The sequence below is a fragment of the Manis javanica genome, chromosome 14, assembly GCF_040802235.1.
Source record: "Manis javanica isolate MJ-LG chromosome 14, MJ_LKY, whole genome shotgun sequence".
Taxonomy (NCBI): domain Eukaryota; kingdom Metazoa; phylum Chordata; class Mammalia; order Pholidota; family Manidae; genus Manis; species Manis javanica.
The window spans coordinates 8761836-8775586 of NC_133169.1; the positions used below are offsets into that span (position 1 = coordinate 8761836).

At 54.2% G+C, this 13751-nt stretch overlaps 1 protein-coding gene across 3 annotated transcripts in view; it reads right to left on the reverse strand.

Moving 5' to 3' along the window:
* KIRREL1 (kirre like nephrin family adhesion molecule 1) overlaps positions 1-13662 on the reverse strand; it is a 95826-nt gene extending 82164 nt beyond the window's left edge. For all 3 annotated transcript variants that reach the window (XM_017652926.3, XM_017652928.3, XM_017652925.3), the window contains exon 1: positions 13456-13662. In XM_017652926.3, coding sequence (XP_017508415.1) covers positions 13456-13507 — 52 coding nt within the window. In that variant the 5' untranslated portion in view covers positions 13508-13662. The remainder of the gene's footprint in view (positions 1-13455) is intronic.
* Positions 13663-13751: the final 89 nt, after the last annotated feature.

Consider the following 13751-nt stretch of genomic DNA (forward strand, 5'->3'; position numbering starts at 1 on the left):
TCCTGCTTCCTCCCCACCCACCCTCTGCTGCTGGCTTGGAGCAGGAGGTTATGAAAATGAGCTGCGTGCCCAGGAGACTGTAATTATCTGCTAAGTGTGAAAGCCGGAGTGATTAATTAAGAGATAATAAAAAGGAAAGGAGGGCGAGAGGGGGCCTCGCGGCTTTGCTTTGATGATGGAACCTGAGGTGAGCCCAGCAATTAGGGGAATCTTTATCGAGAGTTAGCTATAATCCACAAATTATCAAGCACCAAATGCTTCTAGAGCAGGGAGCATTTCACTCCTGCCGAGCGACAGACCAACAGACAGGGAAGGACAGCAGGAGGAAGAGGGCCACCGGCTGCGGGGCAGGGAGCAGCCCGGAGCGCTGCGTGTGGTTCTCCTGGTGGATGGCGGCCACAGTCCAGGCTGCACAGACTGTCCCCTGCCAGGCTTCCAGGACCCCAGGCCATGGCTACCCTTGACAAAGGGTACCTACCGCCCCCACAAATGCAAGCTGCCCTGCAGGCCAGCTCCGTGCTGAAGCCAACTCACAACACCCTCCTGTCTCCCCCAGGAGGGCAGGGGCCCAAATTCCTCTCTCCCCCTAGACACTCAGCTCCTGCTCCTCCCCTTCCAAACACTTACATTGCGCCCTGTCCCCGAGGGAGCAGAAGCTCCTTCAACACCATTCTCCTCCCGAGGTGAGTGGCTGCCTGTGCGTGTGGGAGTGTGTCATCCAGCTGGTGTGAAGGGGCCACACGTGACAAAGCGACACCACAGCTCGCAGCTCCTCCGACCCAAACGCTTGCTGGGCGCACTCCTCCTGGCCCCCACTCTGATTTCCATGAGCCCTCCTATAAGGGTGGTCTCTTCTACCCTCTTTCATCCGATTCTGTCCACTAGGTCCACTGCTACCTTCTGCCCCTTCCTGCTGCCCTTTCCAGTGAACCCTCCTTAACTCATCCAGTACCTCTTTCCATCTCCTCCCATGCACAACAGGGTTCAAAATCCCCCTTTATTTAGATAACCTTTGCATGTGTTTAACTCTGAAACGTGGGACCTATCTCTCTTATTACAATAGCCGTCCCATAGTAGAACCCAAGTCTCTTCCCTTGAGTTCAAGTACACAACTCAGTTTGCTCTAATCTCCTGCGGTGCATACCCCAGGGAAATGACCACACTCCTGCACCAGATTAGGAGAGCTCTGAGGGCAGACAGCCCATTGCAGACACCCCTTCTCTGCCCTTGCTGATGTCACTTGGGATGCACCCCAGCAAGGCTGGGCTGAGGACATCCCTATGTGATCCCAAAAGGAAAATATTCCTGCTCTGAAGCTTGAACAGGTCGTGACTGGGGGGCAGGCCTGCCTCTGCCAGCTCTCCTCCGTGCCCCACTTTCCTCGGGCACATGGCTTCAGCAGGAGATTCCAGGGTCTCTCAGCCTGGCCCCTGTGGAGGGAGAAGGAGGGACTCCCAGGTCATGAGTGAGAGATGGTGGGAAGGACAGCAGAGGCCTCCAGCCCCCAGGGGCTCGGAGCTGCTGAGAAGGGGCTGCTGGACAGTTTAGGGCATGGGACTCAGCCAGGTTCCTGTGAACACTGTCCTTCCGGACCTGACTGGGGACACTGGGACGACAGCCTTGGTGGCTTGCTGGAAAGCAAATCTGACCCCTAACTAGCCAGCCTGCTCTGGCTCACCTGGGCCTTGGAGACTGTCTCAACTATGACCTTTCTGGGCTTGCTTCTCTATTACATGGAGCTTTGCCCTGAAGTGGGCCTGCTGGGGAAAATGTTACTTACCCAGACAGAGAATACTGGAGACACAGTCAGTTACAATTCCAATAAGACAATTTTTTCATGCAGGAGCAGGATGGGTTTGGGTTAGACACAAAGGAGAACTTCCTGCTTGCCAGGGACTATTAGGAAAGTGAGTGAGCAGAGAGAGCTAATGAATTTCATTTCTCTCCAGAAAAAGGACATGCACTGATGTCTAGGTTGTGTCAAGTCTGTCCAGCCTAAAGAGAGGCACCTTAAGAGTCCAGAAAGGCAGGGATGCTTAAAGGACTCTCTCCATTTTCATTTCTGATCCCAGGTTTATGTCCTGGGAAGCCCAATCTGACCCATCCCACCCCCTTCTTTACTTACTCTGAAACCCCAGGATTTATGTGTGTAGTCTCCATGCATGCCCACGTGCCCCTGCAACGTGTGTCAGTTTTCTGGGGAAGAGAAGTGTGAAGGAGAGGTAACGGGAATTCCTGCTTCCCCTAGTGGAGAGGATTCCTTAAATATAAGGACCACCATGGGGAACTCTGAAGTGAGATTCTCTGTCTCTGGTCGAAGGTTCTTCCGCTACAGCCCAGGGCTCAGCACACAGAGAGAGAAAGGAAGGAAAGAGTGGGCCAGCTCACTGTGTGGGTTGAGCACCCATGAGGTCTATGTGGGCGAGAAGCTGACCTGCCCAGGCGTGGTTCTTCATTCCTCCCCCAAGGCCGTGCCCCCAGGTAAGCCAGTGACCCACCTTCCTTCTCAAATCACACCACAGGCTCATGGCCAAAGCCAACAGGGTCAAGGTCCTGGCTGAGCATCTCTATCAAAATATTTCCCCCCAAATGTCAACCAAAATGAGACCTGGATTGTGAGGACATTTTTCTCATAAAAGAAAAAAAAAATTTGAGTGGAAATTGACCAGCTGAGTCAGGCATGGAGGAATTTCCACCAACTTACTGGCTGGTTATTTTTCAACTTCGCATCTGGCAGCCGTTGGCACGTGGGGCAGAGTGGGGTGGCTGGGAGCTTGTGAGGTGGCAGGGGGAGGCTGGGCAGGTCACTGCTGGGGCAGAAGATGGGCAAACTGGCAAGCACAGCACCTTCTCGTGTCCCACAACGTACTTCTCTGAAACGAACCGCGTCGATGCTCCAGAATCAATGGTCCCGGGCTCTGTTATACAACTAAGCTGGCTGGAAAGCGAATTTGGTTAAATGCTGCATTCTATTTTCTCTTGCTTCCCATTAGAATGTTAAAAATCCGTTTCCCCTGAGGAAAGCATCCTCTAACACTTCAAAGTGTGGTTCTAGGACCAGCAGCCTCAGCAGCCCCTGGGAGCTTAGTGCCAAGGCCCCCAAAACTCAACTCTACTCCAGGCCTTTGAAATCAGAACCTGCACTTTGACAAGGTCCCCGGGTGTTTCGTAAGCACGTTAAAGTCTGAGAATCATCTTCTGATGCACGGAGCTGAAACCTTCTGGAGATGGGAGTTAAATGATGGTCATGCTTCCTATGGGCTGTCCTAGGGGTACTTTTCCAGGTCTGAAAGTAGGGGTAAGGGGTTACAATCCCTCCATTTCACAGATGAGAAAACTAAGGCTCACAGAGGTGACAAGACCACTCCATGTTCAGAGCCAGGTCTCAGCCCTAATTCTAATCTAGGCACTTTCCAGGAATGCCTAACACCACTGTTCACTTCTCTCAGCACAGTGACCAGAGAGCATCTGAATTTCGGACTATAGCTTGTTCTTCACTCATCCTAACTTCAGATCTGCCTTGGACAGTGAGCTGTCAAAAGCAAGCACTGAGCAATATTCATAGTAACTATGGTTAATTGAATACCTACAGTGTTCCAGATTCTGGTCCTTAATACAGATTGCTCCATCCAGTGTTCATGGCAGCCCTCGGAGGTACGTATTACTGGCTCCATTTTATAGATGAGAAAACCGAGGCTCCAGTTAAGTGCCTTGATCATGACCACTCAGGTGCCAGCCCGTCTGGGAAAGAAGCTCGCTTTCCCACAGACCCTCTGGCAGGGAGGTCCCAGGGCACTTGAGGGGTTACCCTTTCTGGCGTTGTGTGGAGAGGCCAGTTTTATCACATGATCCTGGAATGAAACCGAAGGCAACGTGCACAAACTAAATCTCTTGGATACTGGCTTTACGGGCTCCTCTCTCAATTTTCTGCATTAGTGGAGAGCGGCAGCTGTGCAGATAATCCAGAAGTCATTTCAACTTCACTTTGCAATGCATTCGTGGTTTATTTTCTGCATAGTCAGATTTTCCTTTCTAATTATATGTGGCTTAAACAACAGACATAAAATGAATTTTCATTCTCACCCACTGCCTGGTGAGGGGCGACTTCCCAGATGTGCGCAGGTTGAGAGGCGCCCCGGTCTAGCACTGACAGCAGCAGAGTGGCTGACTCGGGGTGGATGCTGGGGAGCTGGGACGGAGGGCCGCCCAGGTATGTGCGTGGGGAGAGGCGGGCTGAGGGGAGCTCCCCACCCCATGCACAGTGAGTGAGGTCAAGGCTGGGACTGAGGCACAGAGCAGTGTATCAGTTTCTCAGGCTTTGGGATGAAACCCCAGGAGTCCTGCTGAACAGATGAAAATGTCCTTCTGGACAACTCGGGTGAAGAAAACCCCAACTTCTCAACTTCTCTTCTGGACTTCACCCTGCCTGCCTGCCTGCCGGCCTGCCGGTCCCTGGGTTTCTACTCCTTTTTCTCCCTCTCCCGCTGTCTCCCTCGGCCTGCATCTGCCCACCTCAGCTCTTTCCTTTTAATGACCTCCCAGTTACTCAAATCAAATGGGAAGAAGCCGTTCAAAGCGCCTCCCGGTTTGACAATGCTGGGTAATGGAGCAAGCAGGGCCCCAGGCTGCTCCTGGGAGAATTCAGGAAGGAGGGAGGAGGGAAAAAAAAAAACCTCAGCTAAGCTGATTACAAGGACAAAGTTAATTTAGAAATCAGCTCAGTTGGGTGGGAGTGGGGGTGGGGAGAGGGAACCGGACACAGAGGTTGGGAGATTTGGGGAAAGTGCACTTCATATAAACTGCCTTTGTTCCTGGAAATCATAATCCTTGGGAGGGACCTCAGCTCCCTCCTTGGGATTCCTCGGCTCCTTCCATCCAGAGCAGGGGGCACAATCGGGGCTTGTCCACAGCCAGGGTATCTTGAGCGGGGCTGCATTCCAGAGCCTCCAGCCGCAGCCCCTGGGCCGCACATCTGTGCGGGTCCCCTCCCCCTGCCCATCTCCCCCCTCCCCCTACCCCGCCTCGGACAGTTAGATTTCAGCATTTTTCACATACCACTCACAACCTTTATCTTGTACTATTGTCAATATGTGTTCCTACAACCGTCTCCCCCACCAGACTGAGAAGGCTTCAAGGACAGGGACCAGATGTCACTTATGTTTTCATCCCTGGTGCCTAGTTGAGTGCCAGGCCCAGCTCAGCCCTGAATGCTGGCTAGTTGGACACAGGCTCTAGTGCCCCCATCGAGAACCCTCTTCAAAGGTTTTCATTTGCAAAACCAGAGTTTATTTCCCAGCAGAGATTTAAAGATCTTTGGTTTAGTCCCCAAATGCGCACACACGTAAGGCCACTGACCAGAGGAAACAGCCCAGTACTGATTCTGCAGAGACTAAATCCAGACCGGCTCTCCTGATGGAACTAGATGGTTCCCTGGGCTCTGGGCCAGGCAGACCCAGCCTAGGCTCAGTGGACACAGAGGACAGAGAGCCTAGATTCAGGCATCCAGGAGGCTGTGGGCTCTCCCCGCCCCCCCAACTCATCTCCACTGAACTCTGCCTCTGGGCATCTTTACCTGACCCCTGGGCATCCGCAGAGAAGCAAGATCCCCATCATTCCTGAAGCTCCCAACTCAGGTCACAGATCTGAGACTTCCCAAGGTGGAAATGATGCTTCTCGAAGGTTTTCTGCTCACTTCTGCCTGGTCAAACCTAATTATCTGTTTTACTTTACTCTTTTTATTTTACTTTTTTAAATTGAAGGGGTTGCCCATCTCTACAGCAGGTCCAGCAGATGAGGAGATTAAGAAGAGGGGAGGGTTCGGTGAAGAATGAGATAGGGATCCTCCTGGTTTTTAATGCATCCTTTGCTTAAAAAACAGAAATCCCGGCCTCCCCAGTTCTTACAGGACAGTCTCTGGCCTGGCTTTCCCAGGCCCTCAGTGTCTGGCCCCTGTCTCTAGTTCTGATCACCTGAACTGTTTCTCCCCAACCCAAACCCCCAGCTGCAACCAGCCTCAGTGTAGCCCCCTCATCATGGCAGCCACACCTTGGCCCCAGAAGTTGGGTGGGTCTGCTAATGTTCTCTGTCTTCCTGCCACATCCACATCCTGTCCATCCTTAGACCCACTTCCTCCATGGAGCCTTTCCTGGTCTCTTCAGCCCACAGAAACTCCCCTCTCCTGAGCTCTGCAGCTTTGGCCGTGCCCACTGCCCTCCTGGCACCAACTACACCCTGCTCAGCATTACCAGGTATCTCTGTGTACGCATGTCTTAGCTTCTTGGAGGGAAGGCGCTGTATGATGTCATTATTCTTAATTCCCCCTAGTGCCTACCAATATGTTTTGGATAAAGTAGTACACATTAGCTGATTTGGAAAAAAACGAGTCCTCCCCATTTTATGTTAGAGGCCTACTGAAGTGAACTAATTTGCACCCAATCATGAAGTGAGGCCCTTAAGGGCAGGGATAGTATTTTATTCATGCTGCAACACTGGTGCCTGGCACACAGTAGGCACAGAGCTCAACTTCTGCTGAACAAAGGTGCTGAGTGCTTACTCTTCCCACACACCTTCCAGGATGTACCCCTTGTGGCTTCAGAAAGAAATGAGGGGCAGAGGAGAAAAGAGTCGAAGGCCCAGCCCAGCAGAAGAATCTGTGACTCCTAACCTAGCCCGGGGGAGTCAGCCTCGTGGGACAGCCCTGCAGGCCCGCAGCACAGGGACTCAGGCTCCTGCTCCCCCTTTCCTGCCTCAAAACCCAGGCCCCACGGCCTTCTGGGAGATTCCCGCATCCCCTTCCCAGAGCCAGGCCTCCAGAGGAATGAAGCTGCAGCACTATCTCCTGGGAGACTAGCGGAATTTGCTAGGGAGTGCTAGAGATTTCCACCCCTGGATTTAAGACCCTTAATTCTTAGGAGGCTGGCTGGCTGCAAGGCCCATTTATTTCAATACGATCCCAATTTTGTTAAATGGGCTCGTGGAGGGCAGAGAGGAATAAGGCTCCAGCCCCTAGAGAATACAGAGGTTAATAAAAGTTGCTGGAGAAATTAAATGTGGAGGGAGGCGGGACTGGGAGCCTGCAGAGAGCTGATGGAGGGAGAGAGAGTGGAATGGGAAAAATAAGAACAATGGGATCGCCCGGGATGTCTGGGAGATAGAGCAGCTTTCACCCTGGGTGCTCAGAGAACTCAATCAGGTTCCCACTGCCTGCACATCAGGGACAGGAGGATGTAAGAGCTGGGGCTGCAGGATGGAGAGAGGCTGGTGTCACAGGATGGGAACCCAAGGGTTCTGACTCTCTTAAGCTTGGTGTGTGCATCTATCAGAAGAGATACAGAGCATGCAAGACAGGACTAGCAGCAATTCCTTTACAACCTCAGATGGCTGCCATAGCCGGAAGGGAAGTGGCACACAGCAAGGGGGCCGCAGGGCACACCAGTACTCTGGTGAATGGAAGGCTGAGCGAAAGATGGATATAATGTGTCCACAAGTACAGGGGGTGAGCAACAGCTATGTGTGAGGGCACGAGTGAATCTATGCACATGCATGTGAGCACCCACGCTGGGCTGCGAGACAGTGTCTGCAGCCTTTCATTCGGCAGTAATGCAGAAGTGGTCCAAGTGCCGGGAACCATTCAGTGCCCCCCCCACCCGAGCTTCCATGTGTGGGTTCAAGTCCTGGCTCAGTTACTCCCTGGCCTATCATCTTGGACAATCTGCTTGATTTCTTTGGGTCCTGTTTGTCCATTTCTAAAAATGGGGATAATAGTTCTCACTTTTAACAGATGGTCAATATTAAGTGAGTTACTAATATATGCAAAACAAAGTGGGCCCTCCACAAAAGTGACTAACCTTCTCAGTCACTTGGAGTGAGTGCATTCGCTTTCCTGACTCCAGACACTGTCTCTCCTTGGCTTTACATTTCAGGATTAAAGACTATGGCAGCCTCTTTCTCCTCCACCACTGATCACCCACCTGCAAAGAGCCCCTTCCAAGCTAGAGCCTCCTCCCAGAAGATTGCCAAGTGGCCTGGAGGCCCTGGGAGGAGACCAAGCAGGAACTGGGGTTTCAGGTAGCTTTCTGGATGCATGGAGTGTTATTTCCCTACCCTCAGCTGGAAACAGCCCCCAGAAATTGGTAAGATGAAGGACCCCCATCCTTTTGTCCAGCCCAACTGCTGCCCCTTAAGAAGTCAGGTGCCCTCTTAAGGTCTGTTTTCTCAGCTACTGAGTGGAGAAATAGTAACTTCCCAGCCTATACCACAGGGTGGCCATATATCTCTACTAAGTGAGATGGTACATGTGAAAAAAGTTGTTGAAATTGGAATGCACTACACAGATACAAAGTTAAAAGACTCTAAAGGTGGTTAGAATGGGGGCTGGAGCATGACAAGCCTCCTTCTCCTGACAGACAAGAGATGATATTGATAATTGCCACCCCCACTGAATAAAACAGAGGACCACCAAGCTAGGCAGGAAGACCATGTGGGCTAGGTGCCCCAGCCGGAGCCCTGGGGAAGAGGGCTGAGCGAGGCACCAGGAGAAGCCTTGTCTCCCATTGTGGTGGGGGGAGAGAAAGAAGAAGGTGTCCAGTGCCCCAGAGAGCTGCCTCAGCCTCCAATCCCGCAGGGCAGGTAGCCCACTAAATGCAGGCTTTGCAGTGAGACAAGGGAGTTTTAATCTGGGATCTAACACCCCAAGTATGGCCTGAGCAAGTTAATTCAACTCTGCTTGGGTTTTCTTATCTATAAAATGGTGGTCGTAACATTAAGTTCACAAGATCTTCAAAAGAAATGAGGAACAATGAATCTGAAAAGCACACAGTAGGAATTCAATAAAAAGTAATTTTAATGCTTTGCTCTGAAACCCCTCTCCTACATGCACTTTTTACCCACTCAGCCAGGCAGCTCTTCCCCAAACTGATTGGAACAGGCCATCCTTTGCCCCAGGCCATCCTTTGCCCCAGGCCTCCATGTCTTCCAGGGACAGGGCTGCTTTAGAAGATGACCACCCTGGGATTCTCCCCAGGGCCCCACTCAGTGCTCCACCCCTCGCCGCTGTAAGATCTGCGCCTCGTACTTCACGGCCCTTCAAGACTGTGTTCAATATCAGAAGCGAACACAAGGTGGCAAAATTTTGTATTTGCCAAGTCCTTTAAAAAAAAAAAGTCACAAGTACCACCATATCAACAAAGGAAAACCATTCAACATCCACAAATGTAGACAGAATCTCACAATAGAGGATTATTTAAAAAATGTGAATGAGTTTACCTTTCTGAGACACACTCCCCTTCCCTCCTAGATCCTGTTCCCCTGGAGCAGGAATGGCCCTGACATAGCCCAGGACCAGTCTACGGGCTTTGGAATTCCTGGCAAAGGGAAGGGTGTAGGCTGTGAGGCCAGTCGATTCCTGCAACTACCACCAGGATACGTTACCTGTCTAAACCTCAATTTTTCTCATCCATGAAATGGGGATAATTACAGAACCGATCTAGGGCGTCCTTGTGGGGGTCAAAGTAGATAATGGGTATCAAGTAGTTAGCAAAAGAGTTCAATACATGAACTGTATTATTTCCAGACTCTGAAATGCTGCCACCTCAGGGCTAGTGTCCCTGTTCATTTCTCACACGAGCCTTGGTCCCTTCTCCTTAGAATGCCAGCTGCATCTGCTTTGCTCTCTCCTTCCCCGGAGCGAGCTAAGTCCCTTCCCCAGGGCTTGGCAGAGGTCTCCACCAGGCAGGGCGGGTCAGTTTCCCCCCTGGGTCTGCCACAAGCCAGTCCTCTCCAGGAGAGACACGAAGAGGAGGTGCCCAAGCCCAGGACCAAGAATCTGGCCAGCTGGAGCGAGAAAACAAAAAAGGGAGGCATAGAGAGGAGCTGGAAAGGAGGCGCCAACAACTCAGCTGCCTATCCATTTATGTCCAGCCACGAAGTCGTAACACCAGCATACCGAGCACTCCTCCCTGCGCCGGACGCTGTTCTGTGCGCTTTACACGGCTGATGTAGTTAACGGCCATTGCAACCCTCTGAGGTGTTATTTCTACCCTTACATTCACGATGAGGAAACTGAGGCACAGAGAAGGCCCGTACCTGTGCAGGCCGACAGGATTACCGAGTGGCCAGTGGGGGCTTAACCAGGGAGCTGGACCTGAGTCTGTGACGTAATCACCATTTAATACTGCTTCCAACATGGTAGCACTCTCATCAAATCAATCAACTGATCAGGGGTAGGAGGGCGCTTACTGTGTGCGCAGCACTGTGTCAGAAACGGAAAGGATGAAGAGAAATTAAGACTTGGTCCCCAAGGGTATAAAGAGGGACTAGCATCAGAGCAGGTAGTTCTCAAGTCACGGGGGTGAGAACCGGAGGCCGGGGCCTGGGCTGCTGCTCCCCGCCCCACCAGGGAACAACGGGCACAGAAAGGCCAGTAACCAGGCAGCCATGGTAACCGGCAGAAGGTGGGAAGGCCTAGGGGCCTCCCCCTCCTCCTGTCTGGGGTTCTCTGGGGTCCAGGTCTGCGGCCAGGAGTAAAGCCAGGCAGTGAGTACAGGGTTCATGCCCCCCCTTTGGGTCTAAGTGTATGGAAGAGAGAGTCCAATCAAGGTCAAGGAGGGGGACCTGGGATCCTGATTTCTGCCCCGTCTCCCCCTGCCTCTTCCCCAACCTCAAGGCCTGCTCTGGGCCAGGGGGACAAAAGTGGGACATTCAAAGTCAGTGTGTAGCACAGGGAGGGGAGAGCAGATTCCCCACTACTCTTCTTTCCAGCCTCATGTTCTCTGCCAGGATGGAGCTGTACGCAGGCAGCTGAATACTGGGAATTTAGGAGGCCCTCGGGCCTCTTCTCCTTACTCCTCGCCCTCCTGCCAAGCGGTGGCGGGGTTGCCCAAGGGACCTCGGAGGGCTGGAGGGGCAGATTTTTCTCCTACTCCCACCTCCATCCCCCACTGGAGGCAGCTCCCGCCCCGAGCTGCCCTGTCATCCCACATTGCTCTGATTAGCTATAATCTTTCTTTTTCAATTTCTCCTCCCTGAGACCGGGGAGCGAGAAAATCTCCCAGAAAATGAATAAATATTTCAATTTTCGGCGCAATCAGTCTGAGGAGCCAGCGCATGATGGAAACGGGGGGAAGGATAATGGTTTTCATTTAGATAAGATACAGAAAATTATTTAGTGAAAAATGAAGATTGATGAAGCCCATTGAAATTCTTTAAAATGCGATTTTTATTTCTCTGTCTAGGCTGAATCTCGCCTTCCCCTCTCCCCTCAATGCAACCGCCTGCCCTCCCCCCCTCTCCCCATTTCCTCACCACCATGGCAATGCCCAGATCCTCTCCCACCATCCCAGTCCCTAACCCGCAACTCCTTCTTCTAAGGATGGAAGCTAGGAGAGGAGGTCCCCTGGCCTTGAGCGCCCCAGTCTCCGGGGACCCTATTCCTTCCCCCACTACTCCCACCCCAGTCCTGGCTCAGCTTCCCTGGAACCCTCGGTGGGATTCCCTCTCCCCTCCAGTCTTTTCTCGCCCTTCCTTCTCCTTTGTATCCCCTCCCCCAAACCCAAATACTTTTGCACACTTTGCTCAGGTCTGGCTTTCACCCCCTACCCCCACCCCATTGGAGGCAGGGCCCTGGGAGCTCAGCTAACCCCCAGCCCCTCCCCCCTTTCCAAAAGGAGAAATGCACACAACACACTTCTCTCTTTCTGACCGTTTCTGTCCCCGATTCAATCCACATGTCTCTCCTGTTCGCTAACTGCAGCTTTTGTTCCTTGAAGCTCATTTTGTCCCATGGTGTTGACACGTTAGGGCTGCAGGAAAGGGGCAGACGTAAGCCTGCCCCTACTACATACCACCACTGACCCGCTGCCCTCCTACCCCCACCACCTTTCCCCCTCTTGAGCAGCCTGGCCCAACAGTCAGAACTTAAGTCATCTCCCTAACTTTTTGCCAAGCGGCTGGCTTGGCCTGCCAACCGCAGCACCGCTTACCACCTGACACACACCAGTGTGTGCACCCTTCCCAGATCTTAGGTGTGTGTTGGTGGGGGATGGGTTCCATTTTGGGAAAAGATGGACCAAGACCAGCCCCCACCAACTCTGTCCAGTTTTGCCTTGGAAGCAAGGGAAGGGATTGGTTAGGAGGGGAGGGGTCCAGCATAACACCGCATCCCTAAACACACCCCCACCAGCCCAAGAAGGAAACAGAACAGGGCAACCCCTAAGGGTGTTCTATCCAAACTGACTTCCTTCTTGCCAGATGCCCTCCACCCCAAAGAGACCACCACCTCCTCCATTTTGTCGTCTGTACATCTCCCTAGGTGTCTGAATGTCTGTTCAAGTTTCTTTGTTCGCTGGAGGGTTGGTATTTGTCGACGGGTTTCAGAGTGCGTGTGTGTGTGCATGTGTGTGTGCGGTGTCCTTGTGGATGTCCGCCTGCATACATGCTCCTGTGACTGTGAGTTTGGCTGTGTGTGCGTGCATGAACGTGCAAGCCGAACGGGGGAGGAATGTGTCCTCCTCAGATGTGTCAGCGTCTTTGTGTATATGTGTCTGTCTGGGTTTGGGGGATGCTTGTGGGTATGTCTGTCTCTGTAGGTGAGCCGTCTGTCTCAGAGTCTGGGACTATTTTCGGGTTTGTGTGTCAATTTCCGTGTCAGCTCCGCTGGGGGGGAGGGGAGCTAGCTCAGCGGGGTTAAATCTTCCTTAGAGTCAGAGCCGGGAGGCGGGAACCCACTCCCACAGACCCCAGTCTCGGCCGGGGTCCGGGCCCAGGCCTCCAGGGTCCCCTTCCCTCCCCGGCCGCAGCCCTGCCTCAGGACACAGCAACAGCCTCATCCCAGCCTCTCCCCTGCCAGTTCCAAGTAAGCTGCCCACAGCAGCCCCTTCCCGACCCAGGTGGGGTGTTAGCCCGCCGGCGCTCCCCTCCACGTCCCGCCCGCCGGCGGCTGCCTTCGGAACTCCACGCCCCGCCGGGCCTTGGCGGGCAGGGGCTCTGAGTCCGCACTGGGGCCCCGCGACACCCCTCCCTTCCGGCGGGGGCAGCCCCAGGGTGTGGGGGCCTCGGCTCGGACTCGGCGCACGAGCGGCGGGGCTGCAGGGAGGAGGTTCTCGGCGACACCCTCGGGAGCCGGGTCCCCAGCTTTCCGCGCGCACCTCCCGCCCCCAAATCTGAACTCGCAGCCTGCTCCCGGGCGTCCCGGCTCCCGGGCTCGGAAGGCGGAGGGAGGACGCGCTGCCGGCGGCTCCGCGGAGGACTTGGAGCGCTCGGGCCCCCGTTCTCCCCGGCACCCCCCCGCACCCAGTTCTCCGGTCTCCCGCGCAGCCGAGGAAACAACTTGGGCAACGGAAACCAGCCACGGAGAACTCATCCCCGCCGGCCCGTCCCTGCGCGCCCCTCCGCGCGCCGCGCCGGCCCCCGCCCGCCTCGGGGCGCCCCCGCGCTGCCCGGCCCGACGCGGGGCCTTACCTTGGGAGAAAGTGTCGGAGAGAGTGAGGATCCAGACGAGGAGGCTCAGCATGCTGCCCGCCCGCCGCGCGCCGCCCGCGGCTGGGCCCGGACTCGGTGAGCGCGCGGGAGGAGCGGGCCGGGCGGAGGGGAGCGCGGGCCCGCCCCCCGCCGCCCGCCCTGCACACACGCGCGCGCACACGCACACCCTCGCGCACACAAACTCACTTCCCTGCCCTGCGCCCGCTCTCTCCCTCTTTCCTCTGGTCCCGGCGCGCTCGCTCCTGCCCCGCCCCTTTCTCTCTCTCCCCTCCCCG